This window comes from Sylvia atricapilla, chromosome 2 (genome assembly GCF_009819655.1).
Source record: "Sylvia atricapilla isolate bSylAtr1 chromosome 2, bSylAtr1.pri, whole genome shotgun sequence".
Classification (NCBI taxonomy): domain Eukaryota; kingdom Metazoa; phylum Chordata; class Aves; order Passeriformes; family Sylviidae; genus Sylvia; species Sylvia atricapilla.
The window spans coordinates 24,186,805-24,206,255 of NC_089141.1; the positions used below are offsets into that span (position 1 = coordinate 24,186,805).

The 19,451-nt window shown below is 39.6% G+C and overlaps 1 protein-coding gene across 2 annotated transcripts in view; it reads right to left on the bottom strand.

Annotated features, from left to right (window-relative positions):
- GSK3B (glycogen synthase kinase 3 beta) overlaps positions 1–19,451 on the bottom strand; it is a 146,889-nt gene that overhangs the window by 46,722 nt on the left and 80,716 nt on the right. For both annotated transcript variants that reach the window (XM_066341005.1, XM_066341003.1), the window contains exons 4-6: positions 9,152–9,262; positions 6,152–6,282; positions 4,239–4,345 (exon numbers count right to left, since the gene is read on the bottom strand). In XM_066341005.1, coding sequence (XP_066197102.1) covers positions 4,239–4,345; positions 6,152–6,282; positions 9,152–9,262 — 349 coding nt within the window. The remainder of the gene's footprint in view (positions 1–4,238; positions 4,346–6,151; positions 6,283–9,151; positions 9,263–19,451) is intronic.

The following is a 19,451-nucleotide window of genomic DNA, read 5'->3' on the forward strand; positions in this document are numbered from 1 at the left end:
AAAGACATGTTTGTTCCAGTATTTGGAACAAAAACTAAACACAGGTATCTCTATTCTTTTGCAATGAAGAGATGAAACTACAACAGGTGGTAGAGTAGTTCAGTAAATTAAACACACCTGCTTATTTTCAGCATTGGAAGTTGCCATCTGAGAAGGAAGCAAAGCCTTCTTGCTGTTTAGCAACAGTTCTGGGACACACCTGGTGGTGGTTCTTCCCCAAGAAACTCTGAGACAGGCCAACTACACAGGCCTGCAGAAGAACTTCTGCTCCAGGCTGCTGAGGTGAAACACTTGCGCTTGCTAGGAAACTGAATGAACAACTTCACGATACTTATTTTTGGACACCCTAAGAGAAGCCAGCAATGGTCATGCAGATCAATCTTTCCCTGCTAGTGGCTATAAATGTTCCCTCTGGAATGCTCCCAGCTCCTACCAGTGCAGCAGTGGAGCAAATGCACAGAGACCAGCAGCCCCTTCATTGTGCAGAAGCACCACCAGGATCTGGTAGGCCCTCCCCTGCCCCACCAACTCACCTAGGGAAAAAACACTAGAGTGAGGCAAAGCTCAGCTGCACAGCTTCTTTCCAGACAAAAGAAGCCCGTGGCAGCAGAAACATCTGCACCCACTCCTACAGCAGTGCCTGTCCCAGGACAGTGTAGGGGAACGTGGGCAGCCATCCCAGGGTTTTTCAGCAGCTGCATCATCTGCATGACCAGCACAGCCAGAACCCCACCATGAACATACTCTGGGATGCTGTAACACACAGAGACTGGCAAGGAAAAAGCCTCAGCCAAAACACTGTCAAGGCATAACTGAAGGGCTTGGTTTGGGGAAAAAACAACAAACCAGCCCCTCACTTGCCTCTTGCCCCCCAAAAAACCCCAAAACAACTAACAACAATAACAAACTCCTGCAAATCAGCTGCAGGAAGTAAAGATGCCCATTCCCAGCAAGCTTTAGGAAAACACACAAACTTGCAGAATTCATAGCCAAAGGTGCACAAAGGCCCAAACTGTACAAGCTATGAAGCCACTCAATTTACATGAATATTTGTGCCTGACCACTGAAAAGTCCTGTAAAGATGTAAGGCAGGCACACAACAGAGCTATTAAGATTTGTAGCTATTTGGCAACAGTGAATATTTGAAAACTCGAATAGGTCATTTCCCAGGTCATTATTTTAAAAATAGAGTCTCAGGTCTGCTGGAGGCACTAACTGCAGTAAACTGGATTTGATGCTACCCTTACTATGGTATGTATTTAAATGCAACACTAATGTGGCACTTTACAGAAGTGTAACAAACATCACACCTCTGGCTCCTTTGTTTTTTAAAGGGACCTTTTGGGTTAGAATTGAGGTCATGCACTTCAATGAAACAGTCAAGATCATGTAAGTTAAACAGTTTGCAGTTTGTTGTGACATCCAGGATGAGAAGACATATCCTGGAACCAATTGCTACACTGAAGAGCATGTCAGGAGGGCAAATTCACGTGTATAAAGCCAGACAGCCTAATGCAACTCCTAGTTACAATGCTGAAGATGACTAAAAGCTGACATGGTCATAATGCAGCTGGCTGTGCTGGGCCAAGGGCCACCAGTGCCACTGCCTAGTCTTAAAAAGCACCTCTTGCTCAGAAATATTTCCAATAATTAACCTATTGCAGCGCATTTATAATCATAAACCCTGCAGTAACATTAATAAACAACAAAACACTTCACAAAAAAAAGCTGGAAGCCTTGCAGATAAGGTAGGAAAATTTCTACTTAGAATGCTTTTTGGCTTTGTATTCTTCACTGATTTAACTTTTACCATAGTTTTACTAGAAGGTATTTAACTGGGGGAGTAAAGACCCCTGCCTTACATGTAAAGCTCAGTTTTTGTTACCACATACACACAAGTGATTCTTACAGAGTGAAAAAGACTACAGTGGAAAAAGTTGTTATGCTAACAACTCACAAGAAAAACAAGAACTAAAAAAACCAAGCATGCCAACATGTAAGTTTAAAAGGCAGTATTACAATACTGAAGCTTTTTACAGTTCCCTATACTCTGAGCTATGGATAAAGCACTAATAATTACATGCTCTTTCCCTTCTTTTAATAAATCTCTATATGCTCGTTGATTGGTTTTCCAACAAGCTGGATGAGTTTGGATGAACAATCCCACATGAAATCAGGAAGAGTTCTCACTGTGCACCATTGCTGCCTACACAGCAAGAACTAAGGAATATGTACAAACAGCAGCACCACAAAATTAACCCTTAGAATTTCTAGCACATTGGAAACACTGGAAAACTGTAAAGCTTGTAAAAGCATTTCATTCCTGCTCATCTCCCAAATCCAATGACTGCTGAGAAAGAAGAGGAAGGTGCACAGGACAGGAAGGAACGAAGGAATATTAACTTAATTTTCAAGCAATTCAGTGCAAATTTCAAAGAAAGGACTTGGAGGGACAGGTGGGGTTTTTTGGCACAAGAAAGAACAATTACTGAAATTCAAGATATTTTTGGAGGCAAGAGAAAAATTGCATTTCAGAATGGAATTTTTATTAGAACTCTTTTAGAGACCAGCAAGTAAAACAAGGAAAATGGAAAGTGCAACTTGAAAAAGGGTCTGCAGTTGGAGCAAGAGACACTTCACAGGCTTATCTATAAAGCAGTTTCTCTTGCTGGCACATAAAATACTTGTTTTATGCAGTTATCCTCTGAAACAAGAGGTCTCAGTGTACTCTGATAATGCAGCTCAGCCAATCTATTAGCTCTTAGCTGGCAAAAAGATGTCAAATGGGATCAGCCACTTTCCTCTCACTCATGAGTTCACAACACTTTGCTTTTACCTGGGCTCTGCTGCTTACTGGACTGCACAATAATGCTGACTGCACTCACTCACACAGTAGGAAGTTAACCTGCCAAAATCTCTTGTCAGCTGATGCCGAATCAGCAAACTGAACAGCAAACTGTGAGAGCCAGAGTATCCAGGGGCAAGAGCAGGGGTGGGGCTGCCACTTTTGGCAGCAGCCAACAGTCAGTTCTGCCTTTTATCTTTATTGTACCATTATTTTCCCCAGACTACTCTTGGTTCTGCTGGTTTTTCCTACCAGGAAGATATGCAAGTGCTGCTAGTATACATACTGAATAGAACCTAATGGGAAAAAATTAGTGACAGCAGGGAAGTCCTCAGGAACATGTTGAGGTGGGGTTTTTTGTTCCTTTTTAAGAACTTCAGAGTTAAAACAAGCCTGCCAGCCAGCCACTGAGTTTCACACTAGTTCAAACATTGTAAGTTTAAATATACTGATTATAAACATAGTCTGCCAAGAGTTGATCATGATCTCCAAATCCTTTTGAAAACATTAAACCTTGCCTAAGTGACTCAAGTCCAGAAGCAAGGTAAAAGGTTCCCCAACATTGTGCTGAGAGCCAAATCTACTCCCTTTTGCACTAGAACTCTGAAGGAGCCCAGGTAGTATCTTGACTGAAAAACTGAAGTAGTTACCAACAACCAGCCAACACACTGTTATCCATTTCTAAGATCTTCATTTTGCTGTTCATTTTTAGTTTTCTACTGTAAGAAAATTTGGCTGTTCCCTGATCGCCATCAAACCTTCAGCTTCCCTTAGGTTTCCATGACACAGCTATGTGTCAGGTATATAGAAAGAGTTTTTTGTGTTCAAAATTAGTGACTAAAGGACAGCAAAAGCTAGCAGAATTAGTTAAATTAGAAGGACTACTGTACACAATGTATTAAGGTTGTAGACAGAATTTAAAGTCTATCATTAGGCCACACTTACCTTCCCCTATAACCTCTTTACTGAAAGCCAAGTAAATTAATTACAGACTTATGTCTAAACCCCAGCAGTACCTGATTTCCTACAGACATTCTTTACAGTTACTTCAAGCTATTAAAATGCTTTTCTGGCTTTAGATGTCATATCTACTTTTAAATTAAATGGCAACATTACATGGATTTATTTTTTTTTAACTTGTAATCAGATTTCCCCCCCTCTACATTGAAAAAGCCCCTTTCCTAGCATAACTGATCCTGAAATCTCAAAAGGTGTAGAAAGCCAGCAGCCATCTACAAAACATCTGTATTTCTTTAAAAAGTGGTACTGAATAATTTACAACCAAATTCAGCCCCTGAGGATTATATTTGAGATCTCTAGAAACGTTTCCACTTCAGCACAGGATAAAAACTGAGGCAGCTGGTATAGATTTTACCCATATGCACACTCATACCTATACTGGAGGTATAATCGGTGGCTCCAAAGATCAACTCTGGCGCCCTGTAGTACCGAGAGCAGATGTACGACACATTGGGTTCTCCACGAACCAGCTGTTTTGCACTGCAAAGGAAACAACAGTATTTCAGTCATGAACACTTCTACAATACTGCTCTGCAGACCAACATTAAGCTTTGGCACTCTTCACCCACTCCCAGTTCCCAAATGTTGAAGTACGATGTTCTTCCAAGCTTATGCAAACTGACTCCTTGATTCACTATGAAATCAGTCCAATCCATCAAGCATCTACCTTCAGTGGGGACAGCAGAGGAAATTCTCACTACAATCTATGTGAAAAACTGGGTCACAGTTTTGGCTGCCAGTGTTCCTCTGCCAGATACAAATCTTCTTCACAGTAGAAAAGAAGACAGAAAACAGTTCAGTCAAATGTAGTCACATTTCAAATTCAAAAGCTCTGGATACTCACAAGGACTGAGTGGGGTATTTTTGTTTGTTTGGGTTTGCTTTTTGTTTGGTTGGCTTTTAATTTCCATCACAATATTCTGCTTCTTTGCCACTTAAGGGAGTGTGGTATGAGGTGACAAAGGAAAAAAAAAAAGCCTTTGCCATTGTATTCACGTGTAAACAGTCCACGATTAACATGAGGGTTTCTTTTATACTGTAATCGATCAGCCACAAAGGATTTAACCTACAGTATTGCCTCAACACTTCTCTTAGAAAGAATCCAAGAAAAGAATGCACCACAAGAACACATTACTTTGGGAACATAAGTCTATGGGCATATTACACTTCTTTCTTAATTAACAAGTGCTAGACAAAAAGGAGCTGGAAGACTACATTTCCCTTTTGGAAATACGACTTTCACCTAAATAGCACCAAACACTGCAGAGTGGCTGGCTTGCCAAATCCAGTGTTCAGCTCTCCAAACATTCCTCCCAACCTTCAGCAAAGAACTTCAACCATCCATTTTAAAAAGTCTGTTTTCATTTTTCTATATAGAAACTACAGTCAACAGCCACTGATAAAAAAATAGTAAGTATTCCCTTTTTATGCATTGTCAGTTTTGAGCTTCAGTGTGATTCCTACTTTGCTCCAACACTGTTGAGGTAGAGCTGAGGAGATCCCGAGGCACCAGCCATGACGATGCCCTGCTTGAATAACCCCCATCTGACATTCCCACTCACTATGGGCAAGCAAATTTAGCAGCAGCAGCTTCTGTGACCTCTCACACATATATCCCAACTATTTTAGCCTGCAAAGCTACAGACAAGCTAAAGACTGAACTTTCCCAGAGAGAATTCTATGTATGTCCTGTCTCACTGCAGACTGCCAGAACTTCTGTATCAGTTCTAAGATGGGGGCTGGACTCTAAAGGTGATTCTGAGTGGATATTGGAAATAAATGTGCCTTTGGAAACTAGAACATGGATGTCCACTATCCAAGACCTTCAACTGGAAGTGCTGCTTCTGATTTTGAGCCTCTATGGTATTTGCAACATTAAGTGAATTGCTATGCATGCAAGTGGACTGACTAGTTTAACATCGGCCTTTTTAAGTTACAATGCCACCACACCTGTCCTCTCTTGCCCAAACACATTTCATTGCAATAAGTGGTCCTGGTTTTCCATGGTGCAGTATTTTCCCCGCGTCATGGTGTATTTATTTTTCTAATGCTTGCAAAAATAAGAGGTGTGAAGTTTAATTCCCTCCCTCTTAACATCCTTTTCCAGCTTTTCCCTGCCACTCCTTTGAACTCACTTTGGGGAGAAAATAGAGTATCAGTAATTCCTCTTTTCGGCTATGAATAAAGACCTTCTAAGGGACACAGAGAATTTCTTGGCAAAGTTGCATCAAGGTTAACTTTGAAGGAAGATCTTTTCACCAGGTTTCAGGCCACAAATGTGCTTACCTTCCAAAGTCACAGAGTTTTAGAACAGCTGTATCAGGGTCCAGCAAGAGGTTCTGTGGTTTTATATCCCGGTGGCAGATCCCAAAGGAATGGATATAGGCTAAACTCCGGAACAGCTGATACATGTACAACTGGAACACAGAAATACCAGTCAAATCAGGCTACACAATTAGTTTAGCACAAACCCTTATCAGAAGAAAAACAGAACCACTGAGAAAAAGACCATACTCAATGTCTATTAGGGCTATGACGGTGGGCATGCTATTTGCATACCTTCCACACACATATGTGGTTCAAATATTTTTATGTGTCCTTTGAGATAGCATAATTAGCATAATCCCAAAGAAATAATTGTGCTAGTTTTCTAACATTTGTAAATAATGGCAATCATAAAAACCATACACAAAATAAAGGTGTTTCAGTTTGCTCTACAAACCAGCCTCTTCACAGCAGTGAAGTTATTCAGGTTATTAAAAAAATCCAAAACAAACAACTAAAAAAAACTTTAGTTGATGAAGCTATATTAAATGTTGCCCAAAGACAAGGATAGTGTCTCAGCCTGTCACTGAAGTGAATCTCCCAGTGTCTCTTGCTGTGGGGACAGACTAATTTTAATTTCAAACCTCTGGAAAAAAACAGAAGGCAAAGAAAACCAGCTGCTCAGAATAATTTTATGCAAGGCACAACAAACAAGTATGTTGAGGGAGAGTTTTCTCTGCCCACTTTCCAGAGCTGGCTAACCCCCTTAGCAAGGAAGAACACAGCAAAGGGAGATGATTACGAAGCCAAGAACTTCACAGGACAAGCTTACAGGGCAAGGGGAGGATGTCCAGCTTCTGAAGCTACACATCTCGGTTATGGATAATAAAAAGCTGCTGGATACAATTAAGGATGTGTAGCATATACAGTCATAAAGGCATGAAAAGCCCTGTTTTAAGGTTGACAGAAGACTGCCAAGTTATTTTTTATTTTTATTGTGTCCCCACAAGTTTCCACTTAAAATCAAACTATAGGCAGGACATTATACCAGAGATGCATCTACACACTTTCCTTTTACAAGCACATTTCCCACAGTTCATCTTTAACAGTCTATATAACCAAGAGCAATTACTTGATATTGATATCAGGTCATGTTTGCCTCTCTTTGACCACTCTCTTTGTCGTCACACTTTCTCTGCCCCTTGTTTTTTGTTGTTTGTTTGGCATGAAAGTAGGAGAGGGAAGAGAATTGCTTGAATTTTGGCTCTAGGCCTCCGGTTTTCATACTTGTTTCTGAAAACCACAACTCTGCACAAAGAAAAGCAAACATTTTTTCCGAATTGCCTGTTCTAGTCCCTTAAGTATGTATTGTGCAAGCGTATTGCAAAATAATGCAAAAGACTGCTCTAACTTGAGGGGTCAAGTCAACACATGTGGGATTTAGAAAGTATGCCTTTCATCTCCACACAGCAAGGGCAAAATTTCCAAGGACTCCTTACAGCAAGTTAGAAATTACAAATAAAAATTAACCAGAAGATTACTAGAATAACTTCTGTGCAGCTTTAAGGTTTTTTTGTTACCCAGGGAAAAGTAGCTCTCTGCCTGCCTAGGTATCCATCAGAAGTGAACAAACAGGTATGATCTGACCTTTGTGTAGCTAAGATGCCTGGAAAATTGCAAAATCCTTAATGACATTCATGTAACATGATCTTTGTAAATACAGGATTCTATAAAAGCCTTGCCTGCCAGAAAAGTAAGAATAGCTTTCCAGGCTACCTGGAACAGGAAGTCCCAGGCATCCTGCAAGATGAAAGAGTTGAAGCAGATTTTTCTCTGGAAGTGTAAGGAAGAGCAGTTTTCTCAAGTTCACATAACAGAGAACAATTAGGGCAAGAATACATACAAAAGATATATAAACAATTTATCAAAAGCCAAGACTACAGATTTTGGGGAGCATATAACCCGAAGACATGCTGTTCCACCAACAAACCAAACAGAGTGACCTTGAAGTCTGCTGGATGATAAAATTCTGTGGTTTCTTAAAAATCAGGCACAAGTGATGCCTATTGCAGAGACATGCCATTTACAATTTATGCATATTGTTAGGGCACAAAACTTCATTAGCGAAATAATTACAGTTTGTAGCTTTCAGCTTTGAAACTTTCATCTCCTTTCAATCAAATTGAAGTTTTTTCTTAAGCCAATCCTTACATTAAAGCATTATAGTTTTGAAGAGGAGAAAAATAAATTGAAGAAATCAATATGCATCAGGAAAACTTGCTAGTAATTTCCATTAAATACTACCTGCATGCCATGTTAACAAGTGAATATCATGTGAAAACATCATCATTCACTAGTGTGTGGATTGTGGTCACCACAATACATGAAATGGATCGATGAGGCCCCAGATAGGTCCCATGTTTGACAGCAAATGAGAAAATTTATTTAACCCCTGTGTAAAAGATGTAGAACACCTCAGTAAGGTTTTGAAACTACAGTGTGCGTACAAGCACCTTATCCCATGTAGCTTTTGAAGACATAAGTCAACGAGCTTCAAGTGGAGACAAAAATGTGCCTTTCATGACCACAACAAAAGCACATGAACTCTTACTCATATGCCAGGAAAAGGGGAAGATAACAGATTAGAGAACATCCTCTTGACATCCTCTTTCAGTTCCTGACCTTTGTTCTATTATGTCCTCACCATCTCAGGAAACTGAAAGCTGCTAATCTGGCTGGAGTCAGTCTCTGTCTAAGCTGCTTCAAAAACAAAACACTCTACCCCCCACACTCAGTCTCCCCAACCCACTCCAAGACTTCAGAAACTGGAAGTGTTTGTTTAAGTCTCAACCCTCTATTCTCCCTTCACCATAAAACAAGTAATTCTATTTTTTTTATCTTGCCTCAAGATCTATTTGTTTCTAAAAATTTCTGGAAATTTACTATTATGTCAGAAAAGAGTATCCACAGTGTATTTCTGTAATATCTTTCTTCACCTAAGCACATCTGCCAGTTACCTACCTTGACATAAATCATAGGGAGTGTCTGTTTGGCCCGACTATAATGTCTGGCAACTCTGTATACTGTTTCAGGAACATAATCCAGCACCAAGTTGAGGTAAACCTCATCTTTCTGAAAGAGAATAGAGAAGAAAAACAAATCAGCACTAGATTTGAGGCATGAAGTACAATTAAAGTATTCAGAGAAACCCAGAAGATGAGAAAGCTGTGGACATTTTAAGTCCCATCTTTAGCGTGTGAACTGCCACGGAACTATTTCAGTTTTGCATGAGTGCATTAATACTTTTGTCAAACTTATGTTTGTCCTGTTAATTGTTCTGGTCTCCAATGTAAGATATCTTCTGATTATAAATGGAGACAAGGATATACTTATTCTGCCCAGTCAATATTTTCATTAGGAGAGTATTTCAAAGGAACATATGCATAATTAGTTAAAACAGTCTATTAACTCATTAGTCCCTTTCTTGCCAAAACCCAAGAAATGCAAATTTAAAAGTTCCAAATTCAGCCCCCAACAACAATACATCAAAAAAAGTTAAAACAACCTTCATCTTTTAGAAATGTTACTTTGATCTGACTGAATTCCCAGCTATTAAGAGATTAATACATATTAACCATTTGTATACAGTAAGCCAGTGTTAACATTTGTAAGCATTCTGTTTACAGGTATTTCGATGTCCCAGTTATCTCCAACTTAAACATGTGAACTTATTCATGGCAAAAGAGACCATTTTTAGGATTAAGTTAGAGGTTCATGTGAACATAACACAGAGAAACAACAAAAGTAGCTTTATAATAATGTACTTTGTTACATTACAAAGTACCTTATTATACATTAGCAAAGGAAAGTAGGAACAAAGAGGGCTTAAATTACAAAGTACTATAAACTTATAGTACCGAACTACAACAGAATTTTCAGCACTAAAGCAAGTCTTAAAGAGACTTCTGATATTTTAATGCAGTCCTCAGTGCAAATCCTATCAGGATTGTGAAGACTTTTAATGTTGTGGGGTGGGTATAATTAACTGTATCAGCATTAAAAATTATTTTGAAAGCTAGTGAACTAACAGACGTAACCTCTCCTGCACCTGTTATTTTATCACCTGGAAGTTTCTATAGAGAAAGACAATACACAGAGAATTTACATGGATGGAAACAGCACAGAGCTCCCAAGTCTTTGACTGGAGGCCCTTGTCAGAAGATCTACTGGCTATCTATATCTTAACACCTAAACCCAAACCTCATTTAGCTACAGCAATTTAATACCACTATTCTACTGTGACTTGACCCATCACTTCAAGCACAGAGTGAGGTGTGTTTCTCTCGCAGTGCTCTGCTGTCCTGACACAGCAAAGAGCAGCAGTCTGGTACATGGTAACACACAAAGAAATACACACCTTGAATACATATGCAGAAAACTACTGGTTTTGTGTGTTTTTAAAGGCTCAGAATTCAAGATCTCTGTTCACCATGATTTGACAATAAAGGCTTGTATTTTCAGGACATTTTAATAGCTCTTACCAATACCTCATAATAGACTAAGTCACCTTGCATGGCCCTGTCTACATAATTCCTCCCTTAAAAATAAAAAAGGTCCTTCTTAATATCATTGCTTAAATGACAGTGGCAATAGCACAGCACCAAGCAAATGACAATGGCCCACAAACTCGTATCTATCAGGTCTGATCATACTTCTCAAACACAGACAAGGAGCAGACCCCAAAACCCTGCCTGTGTTGGTGCTTCTCCCAGTGACATCCCAGGAACCGGGAACAATGTGAAGGCTTCTGGGGACCAAGTTGGGGAGAAGAAAATTTTTTGAAATGGACGAAAGCGACAACTACCAGCAGTGCAGAGGAAATACCAGACAGCTCTGGAACTCCACAGACATGCAAATGTATGCAAGGAAAAAAAATTAAACTTGTATTTTAGCACTTTCCCTGCAACAAGAAAAGTTCTTCTTTCCCTGACTCTCACTTGAAGCCAATAAAATTCATCCACCACCTCTTCTTAGGTTAGAGCTTTCAAGGTTTAGTTATGAAATACCAAAAATAAATGTTCTAAAAAATTCAAAGTTAGCTTATGCCTGGTAAGGCAATCTGTAAACCATGAGAGAAAACAGTTTCATGAATATGAATGCTTTTTGTTTCATTGTAGATACAACCTGATGAATATGCTAAATGTCTGCCTCTCAGAGGATGGGAAAGTCTTACTGGTGACAAATCACTTCACTGAGTACTGTCACTGAGGTTGGTGACTTTGATCCAAGGATTCATGTTTCATGTATCAAAAAGATTTACATGACAGATTAGAGGAAAGAATTGAGCCAAAATTAAATTACAGTGATTTTATAATCCTCTCATAATACAAACAAAAGGACATATGTAAAATAGTAAAACATATGATCGGTAAACCTTGTCTACACTTGTTCACAGCAGTGAGTTTTGAGAATTACAGAACTACTCTCTAGCTCATATAGTCTTTGCTTTGCTTTTAGTGCTTCCTTTTTTATTTCTATTTTTACACTCTATTAAAAATGGGACCAATTCAATAGTACGGCATAACACAAGCACAAAAAAAACCTTGAGACATTTGCATCTTTAGAGATGGAGGCTTCACTTCTGAGTTTTGATGCCAACACAGTACCTGAACAAACTGCCTGGGTTTTGTGTGGTACTGGTCCTGTGTAAATGTAAGCCACACAGAACACAAAGGCACATGAACACCTTTCCCCCCCTCGCCAACTTTTAAGTTTTGCTGTACCACTTGAGGGACCCAGAACTCAAACGTGCAGCTATAAAGGCAAAACTTAGGCCGTTGGCGACGTAAGTAGTGCCGTATTCCACTCCTAACACATGTAACCAACTCCAGAAGTTCTCTTAATGACTGTTATAATGAATTAAAGATTATTCAAGTGTTTTGAGTGACGCGCTCCTGATGTCATCTGGCACAGGTGTGATAAATGTACAGGAAAGAGTTTTCATGAGCCCTGATCCTTCTCAGTGAGAATGAACTGGATGAAAATAATAGCCAAGTTACCTAGATTCCCCTGAACAAGATTCAGGACAAGCTAGGAAGCAGTCATGGCCTGACAAGTTCTGAGCATGATGTAACCTGGTTTGCCTACCTCATGCATTCCTGCTAAACACATATTTTTCCAGTGACCCAGATGTATTGCAATAGGAAACAGGGTCAGCTCAAAGAGCTCGCCAAATGAGGGCAACTGCTCGAGGATCAACTGGGACGATCAAGGCTTATCTTTCCATTACAGGAAACCTCACCACATATTCCACAAGTGACTTTTTCCACACTGCTGTTTCAGAACTGCTGGTCTGGGAACAAACCAAGGTAACCTGACTGTCACAAGCATGTCTGAAATGACTACAGAGAACAGAAAAGTCCAGAGGAACCTGCAGCATATGAAACACAGAAAGCAAACACAAGATGTCATTAAATAACTCACTTCTGCTTAAAGACCATGGGCTTACTAGCTTTCAGCTGCAGGTCAAATGTTTACATCCATTTATATTCTCCTGTGCTTGCTGCTAAGGTTATGACCACGTACAGTTCAAAACAAAAAAAGGGGAAGGGCAGAAAGCCAGATTCTGAAACCCAGGATCGAAGTTTTTTATTAAGATCTTGACTTCAGCAATGCAGCTCATGTACCAGCAACTGCACCAAGTGCTAGAAGCTGCTTTTTGTCACTTGGCAGATAAATCCTCAGTTGACAAACACTGCTGCAAAGAGGGCCACAGCAAAATAACCACAGCTTTGCCATCAAATTGCTCTGCACCTCTCAAGAACCACCAATTCAGGCACTACTTCACTTTGGTGGGAAACACTCAATGCAAGTAAATACTCACACAACCTGTACCATAATAAGAGGCATGAGAAAGATTAGGACACAACAGCCAAAGCATTTTAGCAACTTCAATTTTTTTTTCTTGTGCCAGAAACTGGAGACAAAACAGGATGAAAGTACATGAGCATTACACAGAATGTGGCTGAGGACTGAGTGATACTGAAAACATTGCCTTTCTGACAAGGGAAAGGCTGCATGGAAGTCTCGAACTCCAATCTAAAACTCTTCTCTCAGTCCACATAAGTAATCTGTTTAAAGCACCCTTCAGCTGTGCTTAACTGAGGCCAATATAAAGAAACAACTATTGAATTAAAATAAAGCAGTGGCTATTGAATTCAAAAATTCACTTTTCTAGATTGTTCCTTGTAGTGATAGTTGAAATATAGTTTCTCTGTGATCATCACCTACCTCAACAAACCTCAAATTGATCCTGAGTGGTTCCTACAAGCTTTTGTTTGCATGTATCAGACATGCTACATTTACAATGTGCACATATAAAGCAGCAACCAATATTAAGTCAGTCACAGACCAACTATTTCCCCCATTTATCACCATGATGACAGAATCCAGGAAGGTCATACATGCCAAACACCAGACTTACAGCAAAAGGAAAATTCTTACTCCGAAAATATGTCAGCATCTAATAGGACACTGGAAATATTGCTGAACTGTCAAGGCCTACATGGAATCTAAGGAAAACTTCTCTGGACATCAAGTAATAGGATAAAAAGGTCAAGAAACTATTCTGGGTGCTCTTTCTTCTTTGGCGACCGTATTTACTGCTCAGCTTTTGGAGAAAGTGATTAACAGGCTCATTTCAGTTTGTATCTCCTGGCAGAGCAGTAACAGTGTGACAGTGGTTCTAGTGTGGTTTGGGATGGGTTTTCACTGGTTTTCAATGGACTCCACCTGATCAGCTGCATGAACACAACTGAGTGGAGAGGAACAATACAGGAGTTTCCTAAATTAACTTTGCATTAGAAGAAATAAATGTGGAATGGCACTCTGAAGAAACTTGCCTCACCTGCCTATTCCAGCTAAACACACACAGACAAGCAATACGCCTAAAATTAAGTAAGATGCCTCCAAAATGTACTTCTTGTTATTAAAATTACCCCAAGGCTTCAATATTAGGGCTGTATGAAGTAAATAAACCAATCAGTTTACTCAAGAGGGTATTTTCTTTACCACATGACAGCACTCCACTGATGACGTTTCAGAGATAGGTGCTGCGTGGAGCAGTTACTGACAGGATGCAGCTATGCAAGGGTTCTCTCAAAAAGCACCTGAGGGGTGTACCTTTGAGTTGGAAAACAAGAAAACGCCTTTCAGCATTTTATGCAGACTATGCCTTTTTTGAGAGTGCATTGTTTGAACACTAGAGTGCCAGCATGAGGTAAAATATGCCCTTCGCCCTGACTTAGGCATCTAGATTTAGACAACACACAAGGTTCAAAGTCACAAGTTCTGCCCTAGATTAAAAAAAAAATGGTTATTTTACTTTTCTTAAAGCTACTAGCACACACTTCACATCCCTTTATCAAGCACCATGCAAGATCTGCCTTCCTTCTCTTATCTTGAAAGCTGACACTGTATGTTAAAGATACAAAGACTTTGGACACACTTTCAAAGACAAAGCAAAAATTTGTAGCCTTCCTACTCTAACTAATGGGTAGACATGATACACAAGAAAAATTTGAAAATGCAAAAAATTGCTAGCTGACCTTATTTGTATAAAGGAATGGTGACATCCAGTGGCCACGTGTGCTTGTTTTTACTTGCAGCCACATGTATTTCAAAACTGAGCTTTGGCTGCCACAAAAACAAAGGGAGTGTAAGGCTAGAGATACAGTTGCAGTTTCACACAGATAAATCCAGGGCTGTAAGAACAGCTGAAGACTCAACTTCACTGCTCAGAAAGATAAAAATACTTTTTAATAGTACTGCAAATATTGGGCAAAGTATCTTCTTTCCTAATCCCTCACTCCTCATGACTGAGTTTGAGAACTGAGATCTGTCCCAAAACTTCTGTTCTTATGCCTACTTGTCAAAACTTACCAATTTGCTCTGTAATGCTCATTACTCTTCAGCAAAACACAGTCATGTTAGGGGGAACTGCCAAGTGGGTCAGCTGTGATGGCACTATAAGGCCAAAAGTCAACCCTCTCAATAAAATTCATATTTAAGAACTTTCTTGGGTCTTGTTTGAAGTCAGCTGGTTTACATTATCTACTTTTGATCACTGAAAGGGTACAGGTTCTTAGGTGATACAAGAAGACATTTTTTGTCAGAAAAAAAAATAAGACAGGACATTTTCTGACCTAGTTTTCCCCTCTAAAGAGCGGCTACTGTAAAGGAAAAGAGTACACATTAAAATAATTTGGGAATCCCTGATGATTCTTGCTTATTTTATACCCAGTAAAGTCCTTAAGCTTACAGAGATACTGCCAAGGAGAATTTCTATGAAGTTAGGAACACCTGCCCAACATCTAAAAGGCAGGACTGAGCTATCATCTTTGACATAAGTGATCCGTGGCTATCTGAACTGGCCATAAGCCTGTTGGAAGACGAAAATTAACAGATGATGTTCGGATCACTGGACTGCCCTCCACATCTCGTAAAGAAACAAAAAGCAGAGTCTTTGGAGAACCACTGTCTTCTTAACTGTTCACTACCTTCCAGAGTGTGTAGGAATTTCTGAATCAGGATATATCTGTGACAAAAAGCTAGGCAAGGCAACAGACAATAATGGTTGAAATTACATGCCTGCCTCAGGACAAACATCATAAGCTGCCTTCCTAATGACAATCCAACACTGAGAAGATGAGAGCAGGAGCTAGAGCTGGCAAAGGAATGACTTGAGAACAGAAGAGCGACCAAGCAGATGTACTGGATGGCTCACTGGCCTAGAGAGAAAGCTGAGCTTCCTATTTTCACTGCGTGCACATCCCACACTGAGGATCTAGCCACTGCTGCCTACTCTGCTCTAGTGAAGCCCTACCACAGGCAGACAAAACTGCTATTTCTAATAACGAAACCTACTCAAAACCAGAGACTGCTCACAACTACAACTAAGGAAATTCCCAGCCTGTTGCGAACCCTAACAGCAGTAACCAATAATCATTACATGATGACTGGTGCCCTTTGTGAAACGAGCTTGGCAGGCCTCAGGCAAGGACTACAGAGATACCAACATCACAAAACTCCTCATAATTGGCATTAATTGCTTCTTTGTTGACAACACACAAGATCTGCCAGGGGTTGAATAAATGGTAGTTACTAAATTCATCTCTAGTGATGGCACTTCAGCACATTACTAGGCTAGTGCAAAACATTCACAGAGACTGTCAGTGCAAAATGGGGCTCTGTTAATTGCCCTTTTTATGCAGAAACTTCTTTCTTTGTTTTTGGTTTGGTTTTTTTTAAGTTCAATTAAGAAACCAAATGGTTCCCATTGTAATAGGAACAGACTGGATGGTTCTTACATGAAGACTCATCTGAACACGCCTGCAAGAAATATGGTGATGTTCATGCCTCTCTGAAGGTGGAGGATATAACAGGGACAAAATGTGCAAATCAGACAGTTGCCCCCTTCTTCCAAACCTCTTCATTGCCGTTTCACCCAGCGCTGCCAGAGCAGACGGGATAGTGCACATGCAGCCCAGCAAGTATCTCCTGCATGTTTATTTTAAACTTTAGCCTAAGTCTATGGGAGTAAATTTCCATCCTGAGTCTTCATGGAGTTTTGGCTACATGCCCTTATAGCTAAGGCTAAATAAGACCTGACATCAATTAGAGCATGCAGAAGGGCCAGCTCAGCCTCCAAAAAAGCATCAGCATATTGCCTATTTGTTATCTCTCTCTGCTTCCATTTTTGCTTTGACTCCTCTGAATACTAAGCCACCTTAAGGAGGAAAAACTAAAGGACATAACCACAGCTGTAACTAACTCAACAAAAATTGTATTTACTTTAACTTTGATTTGATTTGATGCAGAAACAAATTCTTCCAGTAACTTTTCATCTTCCTTTGGACACAGGTATGGATCCATCAGTCTATTCAACACTCTAAAGTATCCATACAAGAAAAACAGAGTGGTGAAATGTCACAAAGATCTAACCATAAATAGAGGGGGATAAAAAAGGCAGAATTAGGAACTCATTTCAGATTTTACACAGCTGAGTAAGTTTACTTGACAGCCACTGATTTAAGAAGTTAGGTCATTCTATAAAACATCAGGGAATACTCTTAGCAAAGGAGTCAGAGGAATTATTTCCTATACTCATGTTTGCCCTGCCTTGGAACATGGCATGAAAGGTTCTCAGCAGAATTAGGCTAGAAAGGACAGGCAGCAAGACCATCTCCCCCTGCAAAAGTAAACCAAGACCTACATTGCTGTATCATGCTAAATGCAAAAAAATTCCTGAAATAAAGGAAATGTTGCAAAATTCAACCCTGAAATATATGCCTTCCTAATACAGTCTGATCTGCAGTGGAAAGCTGACAGGCAAACAAGGCATCTTGTTCAAGATCTTATCCTAAGGCATAATACCAAAGCTATCACACAGTGGAGCTGGCTAGTCCTAAAATCCTGCTCATTTTCTCCAAGAATTACCTAGAAAACCATAAATCACAGAAATACAGGATGGAAAAGTCTTTCACCAGGAGAAGCTTTCACACACAATCCAACCCATAATTTGGTTGTTTTTTCTTTCCCTCTGGCTCATTCCACTAGATGCAATTACACATTTTAGATTCTGAAAAGCACATTACAGCTATGAAAATCACTGCTCTGCTATCAGGTCTCTCATACAGCCTCAAAAGAAGAAAAAAATCAGAATCTACTCTGGCAAATACATTAAGGAAGGGGCTTTTGAAAAAACTGGGTTATCCAACAGGTCTGACAAATGTCTGTAAACTTTCAAGAAGAATGAATCAAGAAGGAAATAGTTTATAGAAGCAGCTTGAATGCCAAGCCTGTCAACTGTCATCTTAATATAAATTACATCCCTTCTTTGAGATCTTTTAGACTAGAAATCATTAGTCAAACATGATTAATACTTAGTACTCAGAATATTTTTATATCTATATATACACACATAAAGGTATAAATACGTGTGCATGTATATATATATACACACACACTTTGCTATATAAAGGCAATATAAATTCAAAGGTACTCAGACAAGAGGGAGCCACCCAGCCACGGAAAAGAGAAGAAATCAGTCAAAGCCATGTTTGATACCAGATTTTCATGCTGCTAAGGCTTGATGGCTTTTGTCAAAAGCAGAAAAGAAGTTTAAGCAAATGGGAGATAAAAAGGAGAGTTCATCACAAGGAGAAAGATAAGATAGGGATGTCAAACCTTCAACCAGTTCCACATAGCCTGCAGAAACAGAGAGAGCTAATGGAGAGCTCCAAATCTTCACAAACTAGTGCTACAACTTGGACACAGTTAAGGAATGGTCTTACTAGCAAGTGGTTTTTAGACTTGTTTTTCTATTTGATACTTTTCCAGTACTCCAGTCAAGAATGAAACCTCCTGTTTTGCTAGAATGAAGCCAGTTTTAAGTTCCCCAGTGTCTAAAAATACCTAGCAATTGAAATGAACTGAAGTGACTGTTGGGCACATGGCTTTCAAAGAGTGCCAGTCTGATTAGATATGGAGAAATCCTTTGAGGTAGCTCTAAATCAAGACAGATTTAAGCTTCTTGGACACTGGCAAAACCCCCAAAACAACAACAACAAAAACTACCACCACCAAAAAACCCCCAAACAAACCTACTAAAAAAATCCAAACCACCACACCACCAAAAAAACCCAAAAAAAACCAAAGCAAAATGAAATAAACAACCACCAAACAAAAAACCAGATGTCTCTGGGCTTAAAGATGCTGGTGTCAAGCACCAGGGAAGAAGTCCAAGCAACAGGAACAGGTGCGGTCAATACAGTGGCATGAAGATCTTTATGCAGAAGAATACTTGATGTGAAAGTATCAAAATTTCATTAGAGGTCAACAGTATAGAGTTACCTCTGACACTTTCCCATCACTGCTAGACTTGACGTAATTATCACAGGCACAGATTAATGGCAGAGAATCATCACATTCTGCATAAAGACCGTCAACAACTGCAAGCTCAACTCATCACTACACCACCACATTTTCTGCTATACAGTTCTTGGATTTTTATATTACTCTTCCCAATGGACTTGGCTTCAATAATCAGTTTATATAAACCTGTGGGGACATATCATTTATATCTGCAAATGCTTCCTACACATCCTTCCTAGTTACCAGATGGGACTTTACACTTTTCTTCCTCCTCTGCTCCCCAAACAGATAGTTTGATTATGAGGGTAATATAAAGAAAAAGATGCTATTGCTTTCCAAAACTGACAAATGCATGAAAAAGAAGTTCTCTTTCCTTGACACATGAAGC